Source organism: Diabrotica undecimpunctata, chromosome 2, assembly GCF_040954645.1.
Source record: "Diabrotica undecimpunctata isolate CICGRU chromosome 2, icDiaUnde3, whole genome shotgun sequence".
In the NCBI taxonomy this organism is placed as follows: domain Eukaryota; kingdom Metazoa; phylum Arthropoda; class Insecta; order Coleoptera; family Chrysomelidae; genus Diabrotica; species Diabrotica undecimpunctata.
This window is the reverse complement of record NC_092804.1, coordinates 53446373-53473945: the sequence shown is the minus strand read 5'-3', so window position 1 is coordinate 53473945 and position 27573 is coordinate 53446373. Positions and strand designations below refer to the sequence as shown.

Below are 27573 nucleotides of genomic sequence, written 5' to 3'. Positions count from 1 at the left end.
CTTAGAATCAAACAAGCAAAAGTATTCAAAGAATTATCGGAAAGAAAAATAGATATATGTATTCTCACTGGGACGAAGGAAAAGGGAAAAGGAAATGAAGAGATATGAGAATATATACATATCTACAGTGGAGTGAGTAAAGATAACAGAGCTAAGAGATGAGTCTCTATTGCCATTCGAAAAAATCTTAAAAACAATATTAAATCGTGAACTGAAGTAAATGAACAACTGCTAATACTGGAAATGAAAAAGAATGGGCACAACATCGTAATTGTCGGAGTGTATGCCCCAAATGAAGATGCAGATCCAGAAAGTAAAGACGATTTCTACAACAAGATGAATGAAATACTCTCTGAAGTTAAAGAAAACTGTGAAATCTTTATACTAGGAGATTTAAACGGCAGAGTAGGGAGAGAAGAAAATAACAGAGTCGTAGGAAGATATGGGGAACAAATAACCAATGACAACGGAATGTCTCTTAGAGCTTTTATGAAAAAATCTCAAAATTATGAATGGATTTTTTCAATATAGAGACATCCACAAATTTACATGGATACAACCTACTAGGAATCTGCGCTCGATAATCGACTATGTAATCCAACGTCATACTTCCCAGCTGAAAACAACTGACGTAAGGGTTATACCGTGGATAAGAGTGTGGATCCGACCATCGTTTTTACTTATGGCCAACTTGATACTTAAATATCGCAAAAACAATAACACTCAGGTACAGAATATAGAAAAGGGACAAGAAGTAAAATCCCCTAAATATAACCTAGAAAACTTAAAAGAAGATTCAACGAAATTTCTTTACAAATTACGACTGGTCACAAAATTACAAAATGTGGATTGAGAAAATATATAAGCGGAAGAATTATACCAGCAACATAAAAAATGCATTCATGAGGCTGCAGGTGAAGCTTTGGGTTATAAAGACAAACATGACACAAAAAATCAAGAATGGTGGTCGGAGAATATGCAAATGTTAGTAAACAACAAGAAAACTGCTTTTCAGAAATGGATGTCAACGAGAAAGGAGAAAGATTAGAAGATATATAAAAAATTAAATCGAGATGTGAAAATAGAAGTAGTGAAAAGTAAACATGAGATGTGGGATCGAAGATGTGCAGAGGTGGATAGATATAGGGGTGGAACAAGAGTTGGGCAAGCTTGGAAGGTAATAAAGTCTCTCCGGGGGGAAGGAATGGAAAAATCTAACTTACAGTTAATAGATCTGAAACAGTGGAAACATCATTATGAGGTCTTACTGGCATTGCTAAGCGTTTGTTCCCTCCAATTAAAAAACTGGCAGCACTCTGGTCTACCTGGACTTTCGGCTATACGACCGTTAACGAATCCACTGCCCCTACGAGTCCGACACCAAAATGAAGGTGCCACGCCACGTATACCAGAAACGTTTCGTGGGGCTTCACCTTCCCCGTAGTACCTTTGTTGCTTTGTTGCGATTACCGCACCTACCCGTTATCCCACCCACGGGCGGATAGGCGAAGCAGGCAGAGGAATTTCCACCTCGGACGTAGACAGACACAAATAACATAACAGTCGCTAACATACACAAATAATTGAGATAACAACCGGAAAGTTAAGCGATGCCCTCAAAAGATCAAAAAATTTTTATTTAAAACATTTTTTTCTACGGCGTACGGATTCTTGGTAAATCGATTTTTTTAGTTTTTACCCTCCTACGAGGGGGGTTTTGGGGTGAAGTCCGGGGGTAAAAGTAGTAAACTTTTTGCATCTTTTTTGGAGTTCCAAAGTTAATATTCTCAGCAAAATTCAGCTTGTTCGTATGATTTTTAGAGGTTCAGTGGCGTTTTCGTCTCTGACGACTGGAGTAGTAACCTGAATTTTAAAACAATTTTACCTCAATTATATCAATAAAAGCAACAGCAACATTACATAGATCAGGCTGTATACATATACATACATACATATATATATATATATATATATATATATATATATATATATATATATATATATATATATATATAGAAGTAAACGTTAAATAGTGGGTTTGCAGCAATAAAAAATGAAACGTGTACTCTTTTAAATTTTTATTCCAAGCTTTCGGACATTGAATATGTCCTTCATCAGGGAGCTACAAATGTGATGAATAAATTGTTGGCGTTGGTATAATTAATTAAAAAATTCACTACTTACAAACTTATTGAGGTTGTATCAACGAAGATGTATTATAATGTTAATAAAATTTATCATAGTCTCTCATCTTTTTTCAATATATAAAACCTATTTTTTGTTTAAAAATTTAAAAAATTACTGTACATCCAAAAACACTTGTACATCTAAATAAATACATGACATTATTCTGACAAAATTCTTTTAAATGTCAATTGATAAATTATTGTTTGTGTTATTATTGCATTTATCTAGTAGTAACAAATAGGAGAACATTTCATTTAGATGACCAATATCTGTTCTATGATTCATTGCATTATTATTTTGGCAAATGTAGGCCATTTCAAGAAAAAGTCTTTTGGTGATGTTACTTTCCTGTTCTACTACTTTGATGTTATTATAATCTATCTGATGTCCATTTTTAAATACATGTTCACCCAATGCACTTTTTTCAGGATGCAGTCTATTATCTGACTTGTGGGATGTAATGCGGTCTTTAAGGCATCTTGATGTTTGACCATAGTATACTTGTTCACATGATCTGCACGGTATACAGTAAACAACATCCGTTAAAGACAAGAGTGCGGATTGGTCTTTAAGTTTAGAAAAAACTTTGTTAACTGTTAGTACCGTTTTATGTGCAATTTTGATATTATTAATTGATGAAAAAATTCTACTAAGTTTCTGTCCAATGTCCTTAATGTATGGAAGAGATACATATCTAATTGTAGTTTGTTTTGGTAAAGGATCTACAGGTCCAATTCTATCTTGTGATACAGACAGATTTTCTTCGTTTCTTAAATGACTAGTTAAATTTTGTGGAGTGTTAAACAAAATTTTCTTTAGTAGTATACTTGGGTATGAGTTTTCAATGAATAGGTTATAAAGGATTTTTAGATTTTTTGTATGGAAAGCGTATATATATATATATATATATATATATATATATATATATATAACAAGAAAAGTTAATAGTAAAATAAAGGTAAAAGATATCGGCATAGCTCGCAACAAAGAAAAAAAAATATAATAAAATATGTGTATAAGATGGAGGGCAACCGTATATACGTATTTCTGACTATTGATCGTCTTCAGTACGGTGCAGCCAAGTTAGAAAAGGAGCATATTAACTTGGGAAAGGATCACTACAGGAGCAATGCGACCAATTTGTGGCAATAATGTTAGAAGAGGTTACTTGTAAGCCAACGCTAAGGCTACAACGATCTGATCCTTGTAAATAACAATAAAATTAGTAATGTTTTTTCTGTCCATCCCGAAGTATCAAGGAAGTAAATTCCACCAGATGCAATGTTCACAGCCTCTATCAAAGTATCGTACGAAATCCTCTGTTATTGATTAAATTGTAGAAAATTTGTACAAACTATTTCGGCAAATGCTTCAGTGTTAAACTGTTGTTCTCTTTCATAAAGTCACAAATGAAATGAAAAACATTTATTTACTGTCAAATTACTCAGTGGGTGCCGAGAGCGGCTCTCCACTAATAATTGAAATATTACAAGTTTCTAGAATTTTGTGAACTGTATGAAAGAATAACTAAACAAAAGATATATGTAACATTAAATATAAAAGATAGAAACTCTTTTATTATCGGCATGTAATTGACGTTGCTATAAACTGCTCTATTTTATTTGATATCAGTTACGGAAAGGGAATAAAGGATGTGCTTGTTCTCCGTAAAACTCCTCGAGGCAAAAAATATAAGAATTTAAGAGCATCACTGGATTCGCAAGAGTTATAAGAAAAGCGATAAAATATTTTTATATATCTATAACGAAAGCAATCATCCACATCCTATCAGAAAGGTCAGCTGAAGAAAAAAATATTTTTGTGAAAAATATTTAAGGTTACAGAAGAAACCTTAATTGAACTGTCGTTTTTCGAGCTACAATAAAACAATACTAATGGTTAAAAAAAACAAAAACTATTTAAAAATATATTGTTCTGAGGTTGTTTATCCGTAGCTTCACATTTTTTCAATCTTATTTGAGACTGACATCAGTTAAGGGAAAACTTCCATATTTTAACATTTCGATAAAAATGAATAAACCATGGACGTATAGGTCCATGGAATAAACATTTGAGATTGTTCATATCAATATTATTATGTTACATTGCTTTAGAATTATTATGTAAAATTACATCTAAATTAGGGAGTTGCTTTGGAATTTTTCAAAAACAATACATGATAACAATCAGTTTTTTTCAAACTATATATTGCGAAAAATTGTAAACAGAATTCTTACTATAAGATTATAAAAAGTTGACAACACCGTAAACATTTTTGCCAATATTTCAAATGTCATTGAAGTCTGAAGTATTCCCGTATCAGTAGCGTACGATTGTCTACTCTAATTAAAATGATTATTTTTGGTCGTATTAAACTTAAACAATTGTTTTATAAAATTTATGACTAATAGTAATGTTTTGGCTATTTATTTAATTCTAAAATTCTCAATGTAATCATGATAACATTTTTTATTTTATAATAACATGTTGACGCCTGTGAAAGATCTATCAACTATTATAAGCTGCGTTAAGAAATTTTAACTCTAAGATTAGGGTTAGAGAAATTTGACGTTAGAGGTTAGAGAAAAAACCATGACGTAACCTTTAAGTTGTACTGAAAATGCTGTAGTATAAAATATATACATATAATTCCAGTATATATGCGGAAGAATTCACAGGATATTATAGAACAAGACACGAAATGATACAATGACGCAAAGAGCTGAGCAATCAATGAGAAAATAATAGAATACAGAAAAAAATGGAGATACGTACTTAATTATGAAAAATCAAAATAATATCCCCTTGGAATTCTGTATTGCAACAATGTATACATACAGTATTCTATGAATTAATGGCAACATTGTGACATTTTTCAATATTCACAGTCTGCAACACTGTCCACACATTTACAACTGACCAAGCATTGAAAACATAAACTTACTTTTCTCTGCCGTTTATTTGAGGGTGTTTTAGGACATTTCCCACTAAGTTTGTAATGTTTTGTACTATTTTGTGTTGTTTTTGGTAATAAGTGTGTTTATTTTGTTTAATTCCATTATGTATATTACTCCTAGGAAGCGTGAAAATATTTTAGTAAGCAAGATTTTGAAGCGTAAACGAGAAACGGCATCAATGGATGTGAAAAGGTTAGGAAAATACGGAAGAAAGAGAAAAACAACACCAGCAGATGAAAGATTTTTACTTCAAAAGAGCAAATTGGACCCAAGAAAAACAAGCCAAGAGCTCCAATAAGATCTAGCAGCATCAGGTGTAGTGATCCATGACTCAAATGTTCGGAAAAGACTTTTGGAGAATGGTAGAAGAGCAATGCGTCAACAGGAAAACAGCTTCTAAATGAAAGACTGAAGAAACAAAGGCTATTGTGGGTCAAAAAATACTCTAATTGGACTGTAGACGACTGGAGAAAAGTCCTATTTACAGATAAAACTCAATTTATAGTTCAGGGACAGCGATCGAAATTCATCTGACTAGGAAAACCTTACACCATCTCATATTGATTAAACCGTAAATCATCCAGTCAAAAAAATGTTTTGGGAATGTTTTCCATACATTGGGGCTGGATCTTTGGTACCAAGCGAAGGCATGATGAACAGCCAAAAATACAAATCCATGTTGAAACAGCGTTTGGAAACAAAACTCCAAAAATGTCAGCCCAAGGAGGAGCAATTCTTCGACTCTGCCCCCTGTCACAATTTAAAGCAAATGATGGAATTTTACAAAAATAAGAAGATTAATGTTTTATATTGGCCCGGTAATTCGTCAGATCTGAATCCCATTGAAAATTTATAAGCCATTTGCAAAAGTATTTGGTTTCGAAATAAAAGGATATATGGGAACTTTCAGAAGCCCGCAGAATATATGCCAAAGTGGGTAAAAGTAATTATTGCAGTCAAAGGGGGATATATTTCCTAGTAAATGGTGTAAGTTTACCTTTATAGTTTTGTCAAAATATAATTTTTTTTAATAAACTGTTTTTTCATTAAAACAGCCTATGATTCATGAACAAATATGTAAAAATATTTGAAAAAAGTGATTTGCTACATAAGTTTTTATCCTGTAGTTTAGCTAAAAAATGGAGAAACTATTATTTGCAGTAATTTCAGTATTACACTGACTCTTTTCTTAATGTAATGATGTAAGCAAAAGTCATTACGCTGGCATTTTTAGCAGGTAATTTTTTTTTTAATTATAAAAACTTGTTGAATAATCAAAACACATGAATACGTTTTTAATAAGAATAATAAATGTCCCGAAAAAAAAAAACGTAACAAAAAATGTTTAAAGTAATAAGTACTTAAATAAAAAATTACTACAAAAAATATATATGTATTTATCAACATACATAACTTTCAAATATCACCTTGTAGTTGTATACACCTAGAGAGCTATGTGGTGGATTAATATTTACGTCGATGAAAGAGATGTCCTTGAAGACGATTAAGAATAAGGATCATTTTTTGTTATATATTGTGTAAAATCTATATTCGTTGATAAAGCTCTGTAAGAATTGGAAAAAAGTTCCTTTTAACCATTAAAATATTCTTAGCAAGTCAAGATTTAAAACTCGTAAACGTAAATTTTCAGTTGGCATGCGTTAAAACAAAGCCCAGTGAAACTGGAGAACCTGTACTACAATCCCGAAAAGGGAGTTTTCGAAAAAAAAGCAAGCTTCTAGAATTACTTATGAATGTTGTGACGGACAATTTTTTATGGTTAAAAAATCGAGGGCTTTTCAGAAATCATAAATATTACGATCAGCATAATATTTTTTTCGCTCTGCAAATCGCGAAGATGTGGACAGAAAAAAAAATTTGGAGCAATAAGCGGGTCAATACCTTCAATATGTGAATATTCTGAGTAATTTCGAATTATAAACAGCGGACTTATTTTCCCAACTATGCTTCACAAAAATTACTACAGGATACGCTTTGCAGTCGGACATTGGTTGTAGATCTTGTAAATGTGAAGAATTGTAAATTTTGTTGTAGATGCGTACAACTATTTATAAAAATCTATTTATGTAAACGAGTAATTTATAAAACATACCAGAAAATTATTTAACATTGCACATAAATTTAAGAAGCAAAATGAGTTTATTTTGACCATAGAAGGAAAGTGAACTTCATAGTTTCAAAACCGAAGGAATAAGAAGGAAGAAGAAAAGGAGAAACTATTGAAAAGGTTAAGTTTAATAGTGTGGACACAAGAGAAGCTCTATTTGATTTTAATGTTCTTACTCAAAGATGACAACAACAGACCCTTCGATAGGACTAAATATGATAAACTGGCTCAGAAACAAAAACAGATAAAGGATCAATAGTAAAAATTGGGTTTAAAATATCCGAAAACGTCGAAACTATTAGAAAAGTCAGGCAAGGATATAATATATTACCTATTACCTATATTATTTAACTTTCGAGGAAATAGTGCTAGAAGCTATTTAGTCAGAAACAGCGGGAATAAAATGGAATGGGTTTTAATTAACAATATTAGGTATGCTGTTGACACCGTAATACCGATAATTTAGAAAACCTAGAAATAATCTGTAAAATATTAAGGTATAGTGGAGAATACGGACTCTCCCTCAACATAAAAAATTATTCTTTTTTTCTGGAGATATTCGAAATTTAATCAAACGTTCGGTTGAAAATATACATATTTCTTTTAAGGTACCCAATAACTTGGGTCAGTATATATCCAATTCCAAAGACCCTATCGATTATATGAACCGTAGTGGTGTTTATAGACTCAAATGTTCTGATTGTGATGCCACCTTCATAGGAAGAACATGTAGATCATTGTCTTCACGTTCTATAGAGCACACAAAAAGAGAAAACACTTCCACTTTCTCTCAACATCTTAACTTTCTCAAACTTTCTCAAACTAGACTTATATGAAGACCTAGAAATTACTAAAGAAAAACAGAGAAGTCCAAATTGTGTTAATCGCCATGTCTCATTCAATCGAGACTTCCTTCCGCTCCATCGTCAACTATTCTCATAACCCACATTCTTACTTTACTTCTTCATTATTATCTAGATTTTTCGTTCTTCTTCTATCACCTATTAATCCTCCTTAGTCCTCTCAAACTTTTTTCAATATATCCAACTCCCCTTCTTTCCTCACTTCTTTCTAGGAATCTAAGCGTAAGTCTGACCCCATACCTAATATTCTCCATGCTACTTTTCTACAAACTAAATTCAGAGCAGATTATTCCACTTCCCCCTAAAAAATTTTTTTTTCATTACCATACATCTTTACCTACTTAACCACATATCATCATATTTTCATACTGTTTTCACTACAATTTATTTTACTTATCCACTTTCCCCTTAGGGTTTGGTTCCGGATCTCTGGAGACTTCAGCATCTTGTAAAGTCTTTTCTCCTTCCACAATAATATTAAAACATCACATACCTTTAGTAAATTTAACAGAGCAACCTAAAACCCAACTATTCTTGCAGTTTCTACATATCGTTACAATACACACCAAAAGTCTATTAACTTCATCTTCCGACCTTAAACTCAAACTTATAACTCATCCTTTTTATATTTCTCAGGTACCAAATGTTCCTTTTAACATCTAGGGCCTTTTTCTTTTTCTTAAGTTATAACTTGAGCAATGTTTGTACAATACAATACCAAACCACCTTTCAGCCATCAATTTTCTGTTTGTCTTGCATACTGGTCAACACACAAAAACAACTTTCCATCTTCATTCTTCACACCGAACCAGTAATTTATGTTCATGAACTTATAACTTAAAAAATCTATTATAAACTTATTCAATTTTAAATAATGCTGGCTTCTGTCATTTTTAGACAACTACCGTAAGTTGCACTGACTGCTTTGTTCCGACATCCGTCCTAACATGTCAATATTGTCATTTTTATCAGTTGTTATCAACAGGTCCTCGAAGACACTTTGTCTCAGGACCATGTAACCTATGTAGAGCCATACGTTGCCATGTTACCAATTCCAACGGTAACTTGAACATCCTAATTTGCAATAATATAAATGTAACATATCTATAAATTTATAACATTTAACGGGTTTTCACCCATATATTTTAGTGGCTCATAGCATGTATACTTCGTAAGTATTAACCACATTTTGTATATAAACATTTTAAATGTTACGTTCTTTTTAATTAAAGTGGTTATATACTTTCAGGTTACACTGATGATGGAATTTACATTCCGAAAACGTTCTGTAATGTATTTGTGATATAGCCCGTTTGGGTATTTTATTATATACCTTTTATAAAGGATTTGAAATAAAAAATTTTGTGATACATGGTATACAGCCAGCTACAGGAACTTAGTTTCCTAGTGGATAAAAAATTACGTTCATGAAACTTAAAAAGATAGCAACATTGATGCATGGAACTAATGGTAGACCAACCGAAAAAATAAAAAGTATACGTACCTGGGAACAACGACTACACTGCCGAAATAAAAGTTAGAAAATGAAAAAGATTGTTTGCAGCCGAGATTTGACATGTGCCCTAAAAATACGATTGACTCAATATTACGTGAGGGGGGAGGACAGATAGAATAAGTGAAATTGACACAAAAGAGGAAAGACGATTGAATAAATGAGAGCAATATGTATTGACTGGAAAACTGGAAGAAATAGATAAGCAACAAATATTACAATAAACGATTCGATGCTGAAATGCATAAGGATTTTGAAATGCATATTTTACTTCCTAAAGAGGATGAACAGCAAGGCCTTAAATTTAGATGTTCAGGCAATGATGGTGTTTTTGTCGTCAGGCAAATCATATAAAAATCATTGGAATATAACGTGCCGGCCTATATTCCTATTTTATATATCTACAAAAGACATTTGACTGTGTTAAACTTAATAGGTAAATAGATGTAACATATATAACAGAAACACCATCCACGCCCGAATTAACAACAAATTAACATAGCCTGCACCTATCGAAAGAGACATACGTCATTGAGACTTACTTAACCCTCTTTTGTTTAACCTCACATAACCGAAATCATTAACGAGGATATATAAAATAATAACAATAGGACATAAAATGGGTGAGAAATCATTTATATTAAATATGTTATACAGACGATGCCATACTTGTTGCAGAGAGTGAAGATGATCTACTAAATCAATTTAATCTAACATCTTTAAAATTGAATATGATACTATCAACAACAATACAAAAATTATGGTAGTCTACAGAAATCCAATAAAATTCAACTAGCAATGGATGGCAAAATATTTCAGCCAGAAGGTAATTTTAACTATTTCGGAATACTGGTATGCATAGTTATAGATGAAAAAAAACTGCATTTTTACGGTATGAGGTACTCCCTTGGAACTAATTTCATCGTATCTAAAGGATAGATACCAAACAGTCAAGTACGGATATTGTCTCTCTGAATTAAAGCAGATAAAGCATGGAGTTCCACAAGGATCAGTTCTGGGCCCTCCATTATTTATTATATATGTTAATGACTTGCCCAATTTCATGGCTCCATTTAAAACAGTTTTATTTGCAGATGACACTACTTTTGTTTTTTCTGATAAAAATCGTTCAGTTTTAGAAACCACGTCTGAGTATGTAAATTCCAATGCTCAATCATGATTCTTAGCAAATAAACTTAAACTAAATGATAACAAAACTCAAAATTTAATTTTTTCGTCTACCTTCGATGTGAATGTTGAAAAAAATAATGTCAAATTGTTGGGCATAACAGTTGACAACACATTGACTTGGTATAACCATATTGGCATCTCAAAGGTAAACTTTCTAGTACCTTATTTTTACTCAGACAATTAACACTTGTTACAAGTGTTGATACCTTGAAAATAACGTACTTTTCTGTTTTCCATTCATTTTTAAGCTATGGTGTTATTCTGTGGGGAAACTCTTGCAATACCCTAACAATATTTAAATTGCAAAAAAAGCAATAAGAATAATTGCAAAAGTTGGCTACTTGGAATCTTGCAAACCGTTGTTTATTAAATATTAAATATAAGATAATGCCCTTGCCAACATTATGGATATACAGCGTTAATGTTGAAATACATAGAAACGCTGATACTTTAATTAAACACTCTGACTTGCATAACTATAGCACAAGAGGTGCAAATAACATCAGAACAGTTAAGTATCGTTTGGGTAAAGCACAAAAAAACTCAATTGACTATGATATATACAATGTCCTACCTAAGGATTTAAAACAACTTTCGATGAATAAATTTAAAGTTAAAAGATACCTTTTGAGATTTGATTTTACTCTGTTAGTGAATATTTTGATCACTTCAAGGCAGTAACATGAACATGGATGTATTCACTATGTTGGTATATGTCTAATTTTGTATATTTTATGTTTTATTTTATGTTATGTGCATTAATGTATTTTCATCTCCTATTGTATTTTGTGTATGTTATTATATTATATTTTTTACTTACACTCGCGATCATAAAATCCGGGTCACCTTGAAAATCACCGATATTTCATTTTTAACGAGCTTTATCGTAAATAATAATAACACAAATACAAACTAATGCATGTTTCTGAGAATTGTTGCGGTTTCCTTTGTGACAAAGAATTCCAATAGTGCCGATTTCGCGGTAAAGTGCACACTTCCCAAAATGAACGCTACCTGTAACTCTGCTTGTTTTAAATGTCTCGTTTGTACTTCGACTTTCTGTTCAAATGCAACGGACAAAAGTTTATTACTGCCACCATTAGTGTTTATTAGTTCCATTATTAGTGTTTATTTTTTGACAAAAATGCCTTTGACTGTTGTTGAAACGGCACAAATTGTTGCACTTGTGGAAGACGGTTACACTCAACGGCAAGTCGCAAGAACTGTTGGCGTAAGCCTTTCTACGGTTCAACGAGTGCTTCAACGCTTTCAAGAGGCAAGTTTGCTAACCAGGCGACCTGGCTCTGGACGAATAAGAACGACCAAGGCACTAGATGACCGTTTCCTTGTGTTTCAGGCTTTACGAAACCAGACCTCAACTGCGGTTATGCATCAAAATCGTCTAGAGGAAGTACGAAATCGCAATTTTAGTGTTGCAACAGTCAGAAGAAGACTTCCTTCTTCTTGACTATCTTCTCGGCTAATGGCTAGAGGACCGCCACTTCGCCGGGTGCCTCGAGTTGCACGACTAGCTTTTGCTCGACAATACGCGCATTGGGGAATTAACGATTGTAGCATAGTGTTATTCTCAGATGAATCCCGTTTCTGCCAAACGTAAGAGTTTGGAGGAGAACCGGTGAACGATTTTCACAAGCTTGCATTGCTCCAAGAATGCCATTTGGTGGAGACTCGGTCATGGCTTGGGGAGGTATATCTTCCGACTTCCACACAGAATTACCCTTCATCGAAAATGGGTCCCTAACTGCACGAAGGTACATTACGGAGATTCCGGAAGAACATGTTATGCCCAACATGGCAGGGCTTGGAGAAAACGCCGTTTTTATGCAGGACAACGTGCGACTGCACGTTGCCAGGATCAGTATGTAATACTTGGACGAAGTTGGAATTACGAGGGTACCCTGGCCAGCTAGGTCTCCGGACCTGAATCCCATCGAACATCTCTGGGACGATTTGAAAAAACGTATTCAAACCCATACACCTCCTCCTAACAACGTACAGGAGCGTAATCCGGAGAAAAATTGAGAGTATTCCCCGTCGTCTGCAAGAGGTTATTAGAGCAAGGGGAGGCAATACACGATATTGGTCATTGAAATTTCACTGATTTTTTACCACCTTCTGTATTTTCCATTTTTTTTTTTTTCGTATGTCTGTTTTATCAACAATTTGATTTGTTTTCTGTTTTTTTTTTCAATAAAAACAATAAAAAACCATTTTTGTTTCTTTCAAAACAAACATTGATGACAAATAAAAAATACATTAGCCAAAAAAAAGGTTATTACTGCACCAGAGGCAAAAATATTTAAGAAACTTGAAATTTTCAAGATGACCCGGATTTTATGATCGCGAGTGTATTTTATACTTATACATATAATTGACTTGCTACAAACAAATGAAAAATTTGCAAACGTAGTTAAATAAATCTTGAATCTTGAATATATCAAAACACAGAAGAGTAATAATTGTCCAACAGAGAAGTAAAGCCAACATAATAACGGGGTGACTTAAATATAAAATTTGATATGAGGGCTAAGACTTATAAGGCGGCCTTGAAGCCGATTATGACCTATAATGCAGAGACAAGACCTGATACCAATAAACCTAAGGTAGACAGTATGGGAATGACGTGAAGAACTTTAAAGACTGGTGGAACATAACAGTGTCAGTGTCACATTGGTAGCGATTTCAAGCAAGGTCGGACTAGCGCGCCGGCCGGTGTGCCTTTTGCCTTTGTTAAGGCAGGTTTACACGTATCCAGTAAGTGGCGCCACATGGTGGCATGACAGCGCAAGCATAGTAGTGGCATCATGTAAACACTTTTTTGCGCCAGTTCAGCGCTGTCTCAAATAGAGAGCTAGTCTATTTTTCATACCAGTGGCCCTCATCCGCGTCCTCTCTAACCCCGCGGAAGCGGTTGTAGGCACGTGTAAAGACACCATTCTAGTCGCTGGCGTACCTACAAAGTAGGTACAAAAAACGACCGACTTTGTTTAAGTAGGAACTTCGGTGCCAGTGAGACTGGCATTAGCTACTGGATACGTGTAAACGTCCCTGCGCTGCTGTAGTCAAGCACTGGCATGTCAGCGAGACTGGTGCCAGTTACTGGATACGTGTAAACCTGACTTTAACATCTATCCATAAAAAAATTTAACGCTGAAAAATTTTTTGATAAAAGAAATAAAAATACATCAAAAGATGAAACAGGTACCAGGCTATCAAGAAAATAGAAAGAAGAAAAAAATTTAAATCTCACAAATGAATACTATTTATCTGTAGAATTATAAATATAAAGCTAATTTGGATAATAAATATATAGCAAACTGAATTACCAAAATATCTGCAAAGGCCCTTTGTACCCATTGAAATTACTTTGGTATTAGCACTTCACTTCTCACTGATTAAGTCAATTGCAATGTACCTTTTATCAAAAGCATATGCACGACTAACAAAAAGAGTCTCTTGCAAATTTAAATATAGGAATTGATTAAATCGTAATCTTCATATTTAATACAACGTCAGCTAATCTGAATACGATTACAATGGTAATATGTCTACGACAAGGGTTCAGACATATTTATGAATAATAATTAAATTTTCAAGGTGTCATAAACTACTATGTAAACTTGACCCCAATATGTATCAAATGCAAGGACACCAAAGATTAGATATATCAAATAGAACGAAGCATTCATTGAGTCACAGATACTTACTGATAATTCAATTTGTACGTAACATATTAAAAATAGTCGTTTCCACAATATTTATAAAATTTGTTTACTAAACTTAGGATACTTATTTTGATACAAAATACTACGAAAATCATTAGACAGTTATACAACTAATACGAGGTATGTTCCGAAAGTATAGTAGCTTTATTCAAAACTTCGTAATGATTTATTCTTCGTCATCCAACCCTCAAATCTTTCAAATGAATATTCCTTCGATGTAAAAACACGCTCCCGCTGGTGCTTTAGGTCACTGAAGCAGTTTTGAAATTAAGCTGTAATGGTACCATCATCACATTTCCTTATGTCGCCGAGAATTTCGCTTCAAGCAGTATGTTTCTTCTTCTTCTTCTTTTGGTATCATAACTCTGGATGGGTCTTTGCCTGTCTGGCTATGTCCCTCCATTCAGATCTCTCTTGGGCCCTTCTCCTCCATTGTCTTATATTCATGGTTTTCAGGTCATCTTCCACGGCATCCAAACATCTCGTCCTGGGCCTTCCTTTTTTCCGCCGTCCTACCGGCTTCCACTGTAACATCTTCTTTGTCCTTTTCGTGTCTTCTTGTCGCTGAATAAGTTCCAAGCGATGACAGTCTTTGACTTTTCACAAATCGTACAATGTCATACCCTTCATTCAGTTCATTAACCTCGTCGTTTCTCCTGATTCTCCATGTGCCGTCCTCCTCTTGCACCGGGCCATATACTTTTCTCAGTATCTTTCTCTCGAATGTCCTGAGTCGAGCTTCCCCTTGCTTCGTCATTACCCAGGTTTCACAACCATAGGTTACTACGGGTCTAATCGAAGTTCTGTAGATAGTCATTTTGGTTCTTTTGTCTAATAATTTCGATGTCATCAATATTTTATTAGCATAGTATGAACGATTTCCACTGGAATACATTTCCACTGGAATACATTTCCACTGGAAATACGTGCACTAATTTCGCTACTTACGGAATTCTGATTGATTTCTGTGCCCAGATATGTGAATCATGTACTTTTGATGGTCATGTACTTAGTCTTTGTTTCGTTTATTTTAAGCCCTCTTTTTTGTGCTTCAGGATCAATTTCCTTGAACGTTTCATTTAGTCGTGTCTTGCTTCTACTAATAATGGTGACATCGTCTGCATATGCAGTAATTTGTACTCTTTTGGTGTTTATATGGCCGGTTACATTAGTTTTTCTGATGACTGCCTCAAGAACTAGGTTGAACAGCATGGTTGAAAGTGCGTCTCCCTGTCTCACCCCCATGTTGATGTCAAACAGGGGAGGCAGTTCTCCATCTACTATAACTGCGGCTTTTGAACCCTGTAACATTATTTTTATGAGGCTGATATATTTTTTTGGTATACCTAAATTTCAGAGGTCTTCCAGCATTTTGTCTGTTTTCACACTATCAAAAGCTTGTTTAAAGTCTATATACATATTATATAGTTATATGTCGTATTCATAAGCTTTCTCTTGTATTGTTCTAAGTATGAATATGTTGTCTGTAGTGGCTCTATTTGGTCTGAATCCATTTTGATCCATACGAACTTTATCAGATAATGGATTCTTCCCCAGAGTTCGGTTCCTCCATATTAAAACAATTCTGCCGAAACTCCTTCCGTTTCTGGCGCTTTACTGTTTTTTAGTTTCTTTATTATTTGAATTACTTCATCGTGGGGCCGTTTTTTAGTCACTATGCCACGCGATGTTTTTTTAAATAAATGCTTTAGCTAAATTAGCTTTTTGAGCTAATATTCTTTCTTGATTATCTCAACTCTTGGAAGTATACGAGTATTCATTGTGCACAACACCATAATATACTCTATTCGCTGAACTCAGTCCCAACTATCTAGTAAATTTAGTACCTTATTATTTTGCCAATTTTTCTTCTTTTTTCAATTAAACAAGTCTCCAAATATAAGTTTATCTTAGCTATTAATATAATCAGTGGTGGAATTTTTTATGTTGTATATTTCCGAAAACGACTACGGTCAAATGTTCCCCTGCTCCGTGGATCTACTAAAAAAAATAATTATCAGAGACACTAGTATGGACATTTCCATTGTGAAATCTGTTCATCAAAGCTGTATCTTTCCGACGACGACTATGTCCAAATATTCCCAAGCTCAGTGAATCTATACTTTATTGTAGTCACAACTTTTGTCTCAAGTCCCCACTATTTCAGTCAATCAGCTTTTCGAAGGGGTAGGATATTTTTTTGTGTGTAGTTGAAATTTATAAAAAAAAAAAGGAAATATGAAATAAGGTTCATCTTATGGTCTGCAGAAATCTCTTTGGGTTGAGTACTTTTATTGTAACCTACATTTTATAATTCTTACAGTTTTTTCAATATTCATAACCTCACTTCTTCCAAAACGACGTTTTCGGTTTTATGCATGTAGGAATCTTACAAAACTTAACTAATTTTAATAATAATTCTATTTGACTTTATCCTTGTCGTCTGCTAATTGTTTAATTGTGATTTTGTAAAATAATTGGCAAGGAAGTTAACCCCGTTTGATGTATCTCTAATACAGCCTGTGTTATATTATAGTTTATGGGATAGTTTATTGAATAAAACTAATTTCTGCTTCTCCTTTCGGAAGTAACCTCCTGAACACATCGTCGACGATGAATTAACCACATATAAAACCAACCAACTAAGACTGCAGCTGTCGTCAAGACCACTCAAATGGCAAACACCTAAGACCTACCCACATAATCTGGAGGCAACATCCTATACAGAAGCAAGCAACCCATCGATGCCCATAAGTATCATTTCATTTTATTGTAAAGCTATAGGCAGGGTTTGTTTGTGCAAACTAAATATCATTATTTTGTGTTATGCTAAATAAATATGATTAGTTAATTCATTCTTTTATTTGTTACCAACTGAATTTTCATTGTTTAATTCATAGTTTAAGACAAGACGGATTCACGAGTCATCGAGTATGGATGGTTCCATAGTGAATTATTTCGGCATCAAAACTGTAAACTTAGAACTGGACACATGTATTTTTTTTACGCATATTTTCATCACTAACAACCATTTTCAAGTAGTCTAGAGTGACTTCTAAGCGAATATTTTTCTGCTCTTATGTGAATGAAATAAATTTCCAAATTCTGGGTTATAATATGAAAGGCGATCTTCCTTAATATCACTCATTTGATATTTCCGAAAAAACACATCCCGAAATTACATAACATTTTTCTTTGTTAAATATCTTATCATACTGAATAACCATTTCGTTGTCTCTGATCTATGATTTTGACTATTTTTTGGACGTTTAATAAAAAAGCAACCCCAGTTTCGCAGATTTCCTTAGCTTTTTAAGCTACAGATTTGTTTCAAGTCATACAAAATGAGCACAAAAGAAAATTAAAGTTAAAAAAACACGAATTATACTGCTCGAAAAGAATAAATGCTACAAACCTATGAGATATAACTTGATATAACTTTTGAGGAAAATTTTAATCTTGAAACTCCCACACGATTTTAAAATCTGATCTAGTGACCATGACCAGAAGAATCAAATCACGATTGGCTTTTATTGATAAATGCCATTAATTATTCATTAAATAAGTTTAAAACGCCACGCAAACTTGAAATTCGTAAAAGCAGTTATTGCTGTGTTCGTTGTTTGTCCAAAACTGAACTTGTTATCTTGTTCAAGGATCAAAATGATAGCCAGGCCACCATTTATACGGAGGCGAAGAGGGCATCGCTTGCACTAATTTGGCAAAGAACTGGAATAGCTCATGCTTTGACAAATTAGGATTAATAGATTGGTACAATCCGTTCAAGAAAGAATTAGTATTTCTAGCCGAAAGCTGGGGCGCCGGTTTCTAATGCCATATAAGACTACCAGAAAAATTTGTACAAAAATGGTGTAAAATATTGAAAAAGAAGAGGTTACTTTACACTCTCACATTCCCATATGAAACACAACGAGTGATTTTACACTTCTAATATTAAAAACTGCCCCAAAACAAAATAAAATTAAAGCAAAAGCGAAATTTATTTACAAATCATTACTGGGATACTAGAGAATAATCGGAACAGAATAACATCAATTATGAACCAAGAGAAAATAACCCTAAATATCCTCTTAAGCTCATCCAATGGAAGAATTTGGTTATACGCTAAAGCATATTACATTAAAAACAAAAATTAATGAAGAACCATAAAAATTTTAAGCTTAAAATGGGATAATTCCCGGGAGTTGGCTGTATAACATATAAGTTAAAAAACATCGAAGTAAAAAAACTTCTGTAGTAAGTGGTATATTTAATTAAAAAATTAAATTAAAAAATCCAAATTGATTATAATAAAGTTCAGAACGTTTTTGGACTAATCAGTCAATTTTCAGTGAACTTTTGGAGTAATTGTGTAACCAACCGCAAAACCAAACAGTGGTTGGGTTAACATTAAAGAAAAAATACTTAAAAGTATTAAATTATATGGCAATATGCCGATAGAACTGGATCACTAACCGGGAACCATAAGTCTCTACCAAAATTTCTAAATCCGAACTTTCGTACAGGAGTTTACCAATTTAGTTTGGAGACTAAGTCACTTCTATTGACTGTTCGCTGTGGAATTTCCATTGCTAGAACCTAATCTTTTAAGACCTATAACATGAAATTTCTATTTTGAGTTTTGGCAACACATATGAAAAAACGCTGAATTTAAACTTTCACATTACAAACAATCTCACGTCACGATAAATGCTTCCATAAAGACGGCTTTGGGTGGAGTTTGTATCTGAAGTTGTATAGTTTTGAAAAACGTCATTTTGCAATTAAAAAGAAGTAGTTTTAAACGTTTTTAGATCCTTCGTAATCTGAAAGTTTCAATTCAACGTTTCTTAATCATTTTTCAAATGACTCCTATTTATTGCCAAAACTCAAAATCGAAATTTCATGCTAAGGTTTTGAGGATTAAGCTCTAACAATAAAATTCTACAGCGAACGGTCAGTGGAAGTGATAAATTTTATTGATCTCATGAGAATCGTAAAAAAATGGCAAAAATCGCACATTTATTTATTTAACAGCTTTATAGAAACTGACTTCATTTGAGACAAAATGCAAAAATTACATATGAATGCTACACTCCTCACTTTTAAAAAACATTTTGATTTTTGTCGATAAGACATGCTGATCAAAATATATCGATTTTTTTCCGTAGAGTTGATACAAATTTCACGTTTCACCGGAGAAATGGTTCATTCTACAGAAAAAGTGCTAATATACATTTCTGTTCAAATTTATCTCAGCTACATCTCTTGTTTGAAACATTTTTTCTAAAGAAATTGGCACATTGTACACAGCTTTACAAAAATATGACGATAAACATTAAAACTAGAAACAAATTATCTAGAGAATTCCTATTAGGAAGGGTCTAAAACAAGGCTGCTGCATAGCACCTACATTCTTCAAAATACACCTGAATGAGGCGCTCTCAGTGAGGAGAAGAAAGTGCTGCAATATGGGCATCCCAATCGAAGATGAGAGATTGTATACGATACACTTCGCTGATGACCAAGCCATTCTAGCTGAAGGCGACAGTGATATAGACTATACGCTTAGAAAACTGGAACAGAAGTAGACCAAGAGGGGCCTCCCAATTAACATACCAAAAGTACTTCCGAGGAAAAAAACCAGAAAATTTACAAATTGCAATAGAAACTATAAAATCAACTGAAACCTTCAAATATTTGGGAGTCTAAATAACATTAAAAGCAGGGAGTAACGAAGAAGCAGTTCACGGACTATTGTGGAATAATGAAATAGTAAAGGACAATAAAAAAAGAATTTATAAAGCAATAATAGAAGGTATTGGGTTGTACTGCGCTGAAATTAAAAAAAAAACAAGGAAACAAATCAAAAATTAAGGCCATGGAAATGACTATTGGAGGCGATGTTGCCAGCTCACTAGACTTGATAAGAGTGGAGAAAGAAGATATCCGGTGAGAAATGGAAATTAATCTAGAAATAATAGACACAATTGAAGCCTGTTATGGAGACCTGCAGAGAATGCCTGAAAATGGCCAGAAAATAGACCAAGTTGGTCCTAGGAAGAAGATGTCAAAGATGCAATGACCGCCAGAGATCTAAAAGTAAGAAACTCGACTATTAAATGGCACTGTTATGAGACATACACTAAGGAGTAGCCAAGTAACATTCGCAAAGACAATTTAAATTGTTTAGTAACTTTAAAACCACAAAATCCGCGTCTATTGTTTTGAGAATTAGCTGGCAAATTTGTCAATCAACGAAGAATAAAAGTGTGTCCATACACTGTCCGCTTTTCACTGAACAAGCTAGGCTACATATAAAAGAAACAAAAAAAATCCCTACAATGACACATCTCCAAACGAAACGAAGAATCTTTGTCGACGTTTTCGTGAAGATAAAAAAATCAGCGTGATGCTAAACCTACCTATAAAATTGATAGCACCATTAGTAATGCAGTGTTGACATTTTAAATGCTTTTGTTCTTGAAACGACGGATGTTTTATTCCAGAGTCGTTTTAGGTGGCATTATGCATTATCCCATGCTTCTGCAGAAACTCAAGCTTGGATGCATTTGGTAACAAGTCCATGGTCAGAAGCTTCATCAGTCCCATTGAAAAAATATAGGGGCTAAGGAACATTAAAGTATAATAATCAGCGCCACGAAATAAAGAAAACTTGAATCGATTAGTTTTATAGGTCTGGACGAAGATTATGACATGTCCTAGTTTTAGGTAAACCTAGACGTTTAGTTAGGTGTTTAGAGTTAAATTGTAGTTGTTTAAGTACATGAAATATATTATTTGTTGTAAATTTATAATTCAAATAATAAAAATACGTGCAGAAAAATTATAATGGTGTTTTTTTTTCCTAATTACTATCTACACCAACTATACTTATCCATGACATGTTTTAACACTATCTGGCTTCTTCAGATGTTACGGTACAAGTTGTATCTATTTCCTATCCCACATGTCCAACATTTTTTGATATTCCCCCCGTATTTTTTTATTTTGAGCAAACTAATTTTTTAAACCTTACGGAATATGAATTGTAAGATGGTAGTAACAGTTCACCAGGCCAGGTGCATATTTTTATTTCTAAGTAGTATTAGTATTAAAATATTACTTAAATTATTAAAATATTATTTAGTCAATACCGAAATATGACCATAAAAATCGAAATGATACCTCTACATATCAACTGAAGAAATATCGTAATGTTACCACGAGTTGCGCAATTCTGCGTATGATGAGAAAATAACTAACAGTTTGCTAACAGTTAAAATTTCAAGGTGGCATAATTGTGTTAAATAATTAAACTTGACCTGATTTGTAATTTACGGGAACTTGCACTTACTTATCCGTGTATCGATTCTTTAAATAATACATTAGTCATAAGATCAATACAAATAATAACCACAAAAGATATGAATGTTTTGGCGAAAAAATCAAATTAAATTTACTAGTAAAATATGTCTTTCGGTTGTAAGAGAATTGTGTTATAATTGCATCATCTTCATCATCGTCATACCCATCATCTATCATCTCCATTATTTGCCCTGTTAGTGCAATACAAACCCGATTATCCGTGCTCCACGGAATCGAACGTAGCATGGATAATCCGAACAAGTATTTCAGAAAAAGTATTTATTCAAAGATATAAAAATAAAACTCAAAGTTTAAACTAAATTTCCAATTGCATAAAAGATACATAAAAATATAAACAGAAAAAAAGAGATATCTACATAATAGTTATTTATGTACTATGGTCTAATGGTGTAAAAGTAGATGTTTATGCCTGAGGGTGACTATCTTACAAACACGAGGGCCTCTGGCTCTAATGTTTGTAAGTCGCCCGAGGGTATACGCATATATTAATGCCCACGGTGCATACAAACTTGTATGTCATACTAGTTTGTTCACAATCTAAATATTATTCTCTAACCTCTAAAGAGACCACTTAGTACAATAGACTGTATACATGGAGTTAGACTGTATACGAGCCCCTTCCCATATCAGTTGGCCCACCTATGGAATTTGCAGTTTAAGTCGATTACCATAAACAAATTATACTCTGCATGTTTTTATTTATAAAGTTTATAAGTTTGTATAAGCATTTTTATTAATATTTATTAAAAACATTATCCTTTTTTACCCTGGTTTTTTTATTTATTTTCAACAATAAAAAAAATTTCACTAAACCCTGGCTATGCATTCACTTATGTCAACATACGTTGATTTTTTCATAATTACGTTAAATCCCGAGGTAGCTATGGAAAAATGATATCAAAACAATAATATTGTCAGTTAATGTCAACTGTAATTTGTAGTGTTGTAAAGCTTTTTGCCGGTTGTGCATTGTATAATGGGTCGAGGTAAAGTCATCGATCAGAATATTTGTTCAATCAATATTAGATTTTTTAATTCTGGAAAATCCAATTCGGAAATCGCGAATATGTTGCAATTGTTACGCTATAGTGTAAGAAATATAGTCAGAAGATACAAAACTACAGGTTCGGTCGTCACAAAACCTAGAAATGTACAAAGAAGTAAAATAATCGAAGCAGATCGAAGGGCACTAAGAAGCATTATAGTGAAAAATAGACGTTATTGGAAATAACGTTATTGGAATAGAAGAATGACGTTATTGAAAGACACGTTTCTAAATCAACATGTCACCGAGAGGCCCACAAATTAGGATTTGGTACTTACAAAGTAAGGTTTATAGTTGAAAAATTAGTACGAATTGTTTTTAATAAATTTCATTTTATTTTAGGCTAAGGAAAAGCCACTTTTAACATTACAACAAAAGAAAAATAGAAAAAGATGGTTAAAAGAGCATAACGATTGGACTCAGTCGCAATGGGATTCAATACAATGGAGTGCTGAGTCCAGATTTGAAGTGTGTGTTGGAGACAGTAGCAGTCGCGTCATTCGCAGGAAACATGAAGCCTTCCACCCCGACTGCCTGAAGAGAAAAGTCAAATTTCCTGCATCTGTCATGATCTGGGGCAGCATGTCGTCCAAAGGTGTGGGAAAGTAACATTTTATCAATGGGGTTGTAAACACGGACAAATATTTGAATATTTTAGAAGAATCTCTTTTACTGATTATGGAACACCGTTTAACATCAGCGGAAGTTTTTATCTTCCAACAGGACGGCGCAGGTTGTCATATCTCAAAAAAGAGGATTTAAAATGGACTGAAGACAATGGCATACCACTTCTGGAATGGGTTTTTAACAGCCCCGACTTGTCTCCGATAGAGACTTTGTGGCGCGAAATGAAAAAAGCTTTGAGAAAACATCCTGCCAGATCCGTCAACGAATTGAAGGAAAAATTGCAAGAAATATGGGATTCGTTTTCATTAGAATTTTGTTAAAACTTTGTTAAAACTAGGAAAAACTATGCCTCGAAGAATTGTGGATGTCATTAAAAATAAAGGGGATGTAACTCAGTGGTAAACTTTCACTTTTTTTTTTTGTTAATATTACATATTCTATGCGTTTTTTTTTAGTTATTATTATTCTGTTTAATCAACAGCTTTCATTACGTTATAAAATATATTCCATAATTAGGAAATTTAAAAGTATTGTTCGATACATTAAAACTTCTAAAATTTACGCTGCGCTTTTATTTTTGTTCTCTAAAATTTAATTTTCTTACCAATTTAACGTTGGGCCAACTGATATGGGAAGGGGCTCGTACACCCAGAGACAACCAAAGTAACCTGATAAGAAATGCAATTGATTAAGATCTTATAAACAAATGTTCAAAGTGTAAAAACCCTAGTACTGATATAGACTGACCACAATCTCCTTGCCGATGTTAAAATAAAATTGAGACAACAAAAGAAATAAGTACAAAAAAAAGTTCAAAGACTAGATTTATCAAAGCTTGATAGTGAAATATGTCAACAAAAAATAAATGAAACGATTGCACCAACATTTCTAGAAGCTACAGAAAAACATATTAACAGTGCTTGGAACAAAATGAAGTCAGAAGTCATTAAGGCAGACACAACGGTTTTTTGCTAGGAAAAAACCAAGTACAAAAAAGGGTTGGATGACATCCGATATTATATAGCTTCATCATCATCAACGGCTATTCCATTCATCGTCTGATATAAGCCCATTACCGTAGGTGTGTCCATTAAGTTCTGTGTGTTGTTTTTTACATCCATTCGTGACCAGCCATTCGCTTGATGTCATCAATCCATCTGATTTGAGGTCTCCCTTTACTTCTTTTGTTTGCTCTTGGTCGCCATTCTATAATTCGCTTCGTCCAACGATTGTCTTCCTTTCTTCCTATGTGTCCTGCCCAGTTCCATTTTAACATAGCAATTTTTTGGATTATATCTATATAATTTGGACTATATAATATATATTATATAGCTTATTATATTATATTCGTCTTCTTAGCCTTCTATCGTCCATTTTTGGACATAGGCCTCTGCCAACTCGTTCCATTGATCTATATCCTGAGCAACATACTTCCAATTTGTTCCGGCTATTCTGTTTATGTCGTCTACCCATCTCATCTGTGTTCTGAAGCTGTTGTCTTGTGGCATTTTAAAGTAATTAATATTTAAATGGGAATAAGCCACAATTAAAGGTTAAATTACGTTTATTGACGTTTCAATTTCCACTTCGATTCCACGATTTGAGAAATCGTTCTCAAAATACAAACATTAGTAAATTAAACAAATTTTGTTTTTTTGTTACTTGGTGAAAAATTCTTCTAATATTTTAATTTTATCTGACTCATTTATACTGACAATTCAGACATACATTATACATTTTAAAGTAGACGACTTTAAAATGATATTGCCAATATTGTTGAGTTGCGCTCCTGGGGCGACTTTACTTATAAGATAGTTCATTCGATTACATGAAATCAACTTTAACTTGAGAATATCCGTCAGAAAAAATCATAGCATGTAATTCATCTTTAAAAAGACAAACACATGTCATGATGACAGTAAAATTCTCCTGTTAGTGATTCCATAGTAAATTATGAGGGAAAATCAGGAAAAAAAAACCTCATAATACTATCCCGACATGGTAAGTATTTGGTCGTGCATTCAGTTTATCTTCAATAAACACCAAATTCTGATTTTATATGTTTGTTATTTAAAAAACATAAATGATGTATCCTCTATATGTTACTGACTTACTAATACTGGTATTTTCCTTTTAATAACTTCTTAAAAATAAATATAGCAAAAAAGCAAAATAAATTTTGCTTAATCCGTGAATAAACATCTGTTTACAATCCTTGGATTTAGGAGGATTCACCAACTAAAATCAATTAAGAGAATTTCATCTCCAGGTATCCAATCTATGTACTTCCTGTATGTTGTAAGAATGTTGTTGTAAGAAGTCTTTGCCACACAGTGCTATGCGGGTTTTGCAGAACATTACTAATTGGTCGGGTACTCACTTTTGGATTATTCCTAATTAAATTAAGAATAGAAAAGACAGCTAAGATTTGAATTCACATATAGTGCCTCTACAATTCGCTTTTACGTATTTTATCCTAGCAGGACTCATCAGAGCGACTGGGTAGAAGCTCTGAACGTGAAATCAAATCTTTTCTGTCAACGGAAGTAATAATAAAATAACTTCATACTACATACAGAAAATACTTCATCCATCAATTGCTAAATTGATAAGGCATATTATTAGTTCTTAATACAGTAATAAAGATAATTATATATTATAATGTATGATAACACTAAGAAAATATTCAATGCGATAAAAAATTTTAAAAAAATGTATTTTTGACAGTAGTAGATTATTTAAAACAAATGACAATCACCGTATGTGTTCAACAACGAGATCCTGTCATTGTCATCGCATACTAAGTTGAATTTGAAAATATTAAGACATATTCATTTTACTTTTCGTATTATAGCTTATTCAGACATAATATTTCAAAAATACCAAAGTTTTTGGTGGTGGTCATTTTGAATGATTACTTTAGTTTTGAATAGTTATTTTTCCGCAAATTCTCGCTGCTTTTCTTTTTAATTAAAGGCGAAGGAATGGAAGCTGATCCTAGAACAGGCCGACACCCACTATGGGTTTTTAAGCCAATGATGATAATGATTATTTCGGTTATTTGCCATTTTTAATGGAAAGGAACATCTCCTTTTGTTGAGTATTCGACGAAAGTACTGAATATTATTTTTAAGTATACATAATATATGCATCATTATTTATTTGGTAAGATCGAATACTGTAATAAACGTGCAGTACGTTGCCATGTGAACGAGGCGTTACCCAACATGTGATCCATGCATGACTGCAAAATGTGCAAATCTAACACGTGTTGTGACTACCACTAAATAAATAATTCTATACGTCAGCATTTATGGATTTCGGATTTTTAATCGACGACAAATACACCCACACAACACAAGATTTGGATAATCTTTCTTTTGTTGCCTCTTACCACCATTAAATAAAAGTGTATGTGTACATTCAGACTTTGATCTACATGCAAGTATATGAAAGCATCTGACGCCATATTTTTGTCACTACTCTACTTCCAGTTTCACCGGAAATACCCTCAACTTTTCAGCAAGGAAGGACAATAGTAACAAAAAATATGGCGTCAGGTGCGTAATATGTACTTGCATGCAAAGTTTCATAAATGGTGTCCTTTTTGTTTCAAAGATATTTAGTTGAATCCATAATTTAACCCAACCCTAAACTTTATATATATATATATATATATATATCATCATCATCATCATCATCCAGCCCCATTTTCACATCCATTGTTGGATATAGGCCTCCTCCAAACGTCTCCAGTTCTCTCTATCTCTAGCTGCTGCAATCCAGTTTGTTTCTATTCTCCTTAGGTCGTCGGTCCATCGGGTGGGTGGTCTGCCTCGACTTTGCTTGTCGGCTCTTGGTCTCCACTCCAATAATCTCTTCGTCCATCTTCCGTCTTCCATTCTAGCAACATGTCCAGCCCACCTC

The 27573-nt window shown here is 33.3% G+C and overlaps 1 protein-coding gene across 3 annotated transcripts in view; it reads right to left on the bottom strand.

The window, feature by feature from the left end:
* MFS17 (Major Facilitator Superfamily Transporter 17) overlaps positions 1 to 27573 on the bottom strand; it is a 211198-nt gene that overhangs the window by 70185 nt on the left and 113440 nt on the right. The window contains exon 1 of one of the 3 annotated variants that reach the window (XM_072522894.1): positions 14187 to 14331. The exons of the other annotated variants lie outside the window; for them this stretch is intronic. Coding sequence (XP_072378995.1) covers positions 14187 to 14217 — 31 coding nt within the window. The 5' untranslated portion in view covers positions 14218 to 14331. Of the gene's footprint in view, positions 1 to 14186; positions 14332 to 27573 lie in introns of those variants that run through there. 3 annotated transcript variants of the gene reach the window in all.